At 43.4% G+C, this 898-nt stretch overlaps 1 protein-coding gene across 1 annotated transcript in view; it reads right to left on the bottom strand.

The window, feature by feature from the left end:
- Positions 1 to 114: 114 nt before the first annotated feature.
- Positions 115 to 898, bottom strand: part of LOC106013041 — an 11,571-nt gene continuing 10,787 nt past the window's right edge. The window contains exon 6 of the mRNA XM_013087738.2: positions 115 to 243. Coding sequence (XP_012943192.2) covers positions 115 to 243 — 129 coding nt within the window. The remainder of the gene's footprint in view (positions 244 to 898) is intronic.

Here is an 898-nt window from a genome sequence, read left to right as displayed (position 1 = left end):
ATCATCATCATCATCATCATCATCATCATCATCATCATCATCATGATAAGGAGGATATTGAACATGCTTCTGTGACTGCTGCTGATGACGACACGAATGAGGATGACGAGTGATTCACCTTATCGTAATGTTGGCCCCACTCATCGACAATGTAGTGTAGGTATTTCCCAAGGAGAGCACCCAGAGAGCCGAAGGTGGAGGAGTGAGGGCGCCCGCTGTCGTACACTGGCGCTTGGAGGATACCTGCAGGAGGAACCGAACCCGTAATCATTTTAAAAAGATCAAGTGGAAAACAACCGAACTCCATTTTGGGTAAAATAATCAGGTTACTAGCTTTTCTTTTACAATTGTACCTGCAGAGTATCGCTTAAATCAGTCAAGTGAAAAATCAACTAAATCATTCACAGACTATATTTTCAAGAAAGCAAATCAAAGTAGGATCAAGGAGAAGGCCACGCAGAACCAGGAGAAGAATCACAGAGAATGATGTTCAGAAAAGTGGGAAGTAGAGGTGGGCAAAATCCGGATAATCTATCCGAATAACCGGATAATTAGCAATGACACATTGTCCGAATTCAGACTCTTAACTCACTTTCCTGACCCGTTTGCCGAAGTGGGTGTACTCATTTGTTGAAGTGATGCTAACCCGTTTGTCGAAGTGGTTCTAACCCATTTGCAGAAGCGGTTCTATCATATTATTTGCCGAAGAGGTGCGCTAACATATTATCCGGATTTTGCTAAAGCGACCCATTGCCCAGCTCTAGTGGGTAGGCATGGAAAAATTACAAGAAGCGAGCCCAGAATAAAGAAAGGTAGAACGTGTTTTTTGTGGCCTATACCATGATGCATACACACACCCACACACACACACACACACACACACACACACACACAAACA

Source organism: Aplysia californica, unplaced genomic scaffold, assembly GCF_000002075.1.
Source record: "Aplysia californica isolate F4 #8 unplaced genomic scaffold, AplCal3.0 scaffold00631, whole genome shotgun sequence".
Lineage (NCBI taxonomy): Eukaryota > Metazoa > Mollusca > Gastropoda > Aplysiida > Aplysiidae > Aplysia > Aplysia californica.
The sequence above is the reverse complement of the archived record's forward strand: the minus strand, read 5'-3'. Positions and strand labels throughout refer to the sequence as shown.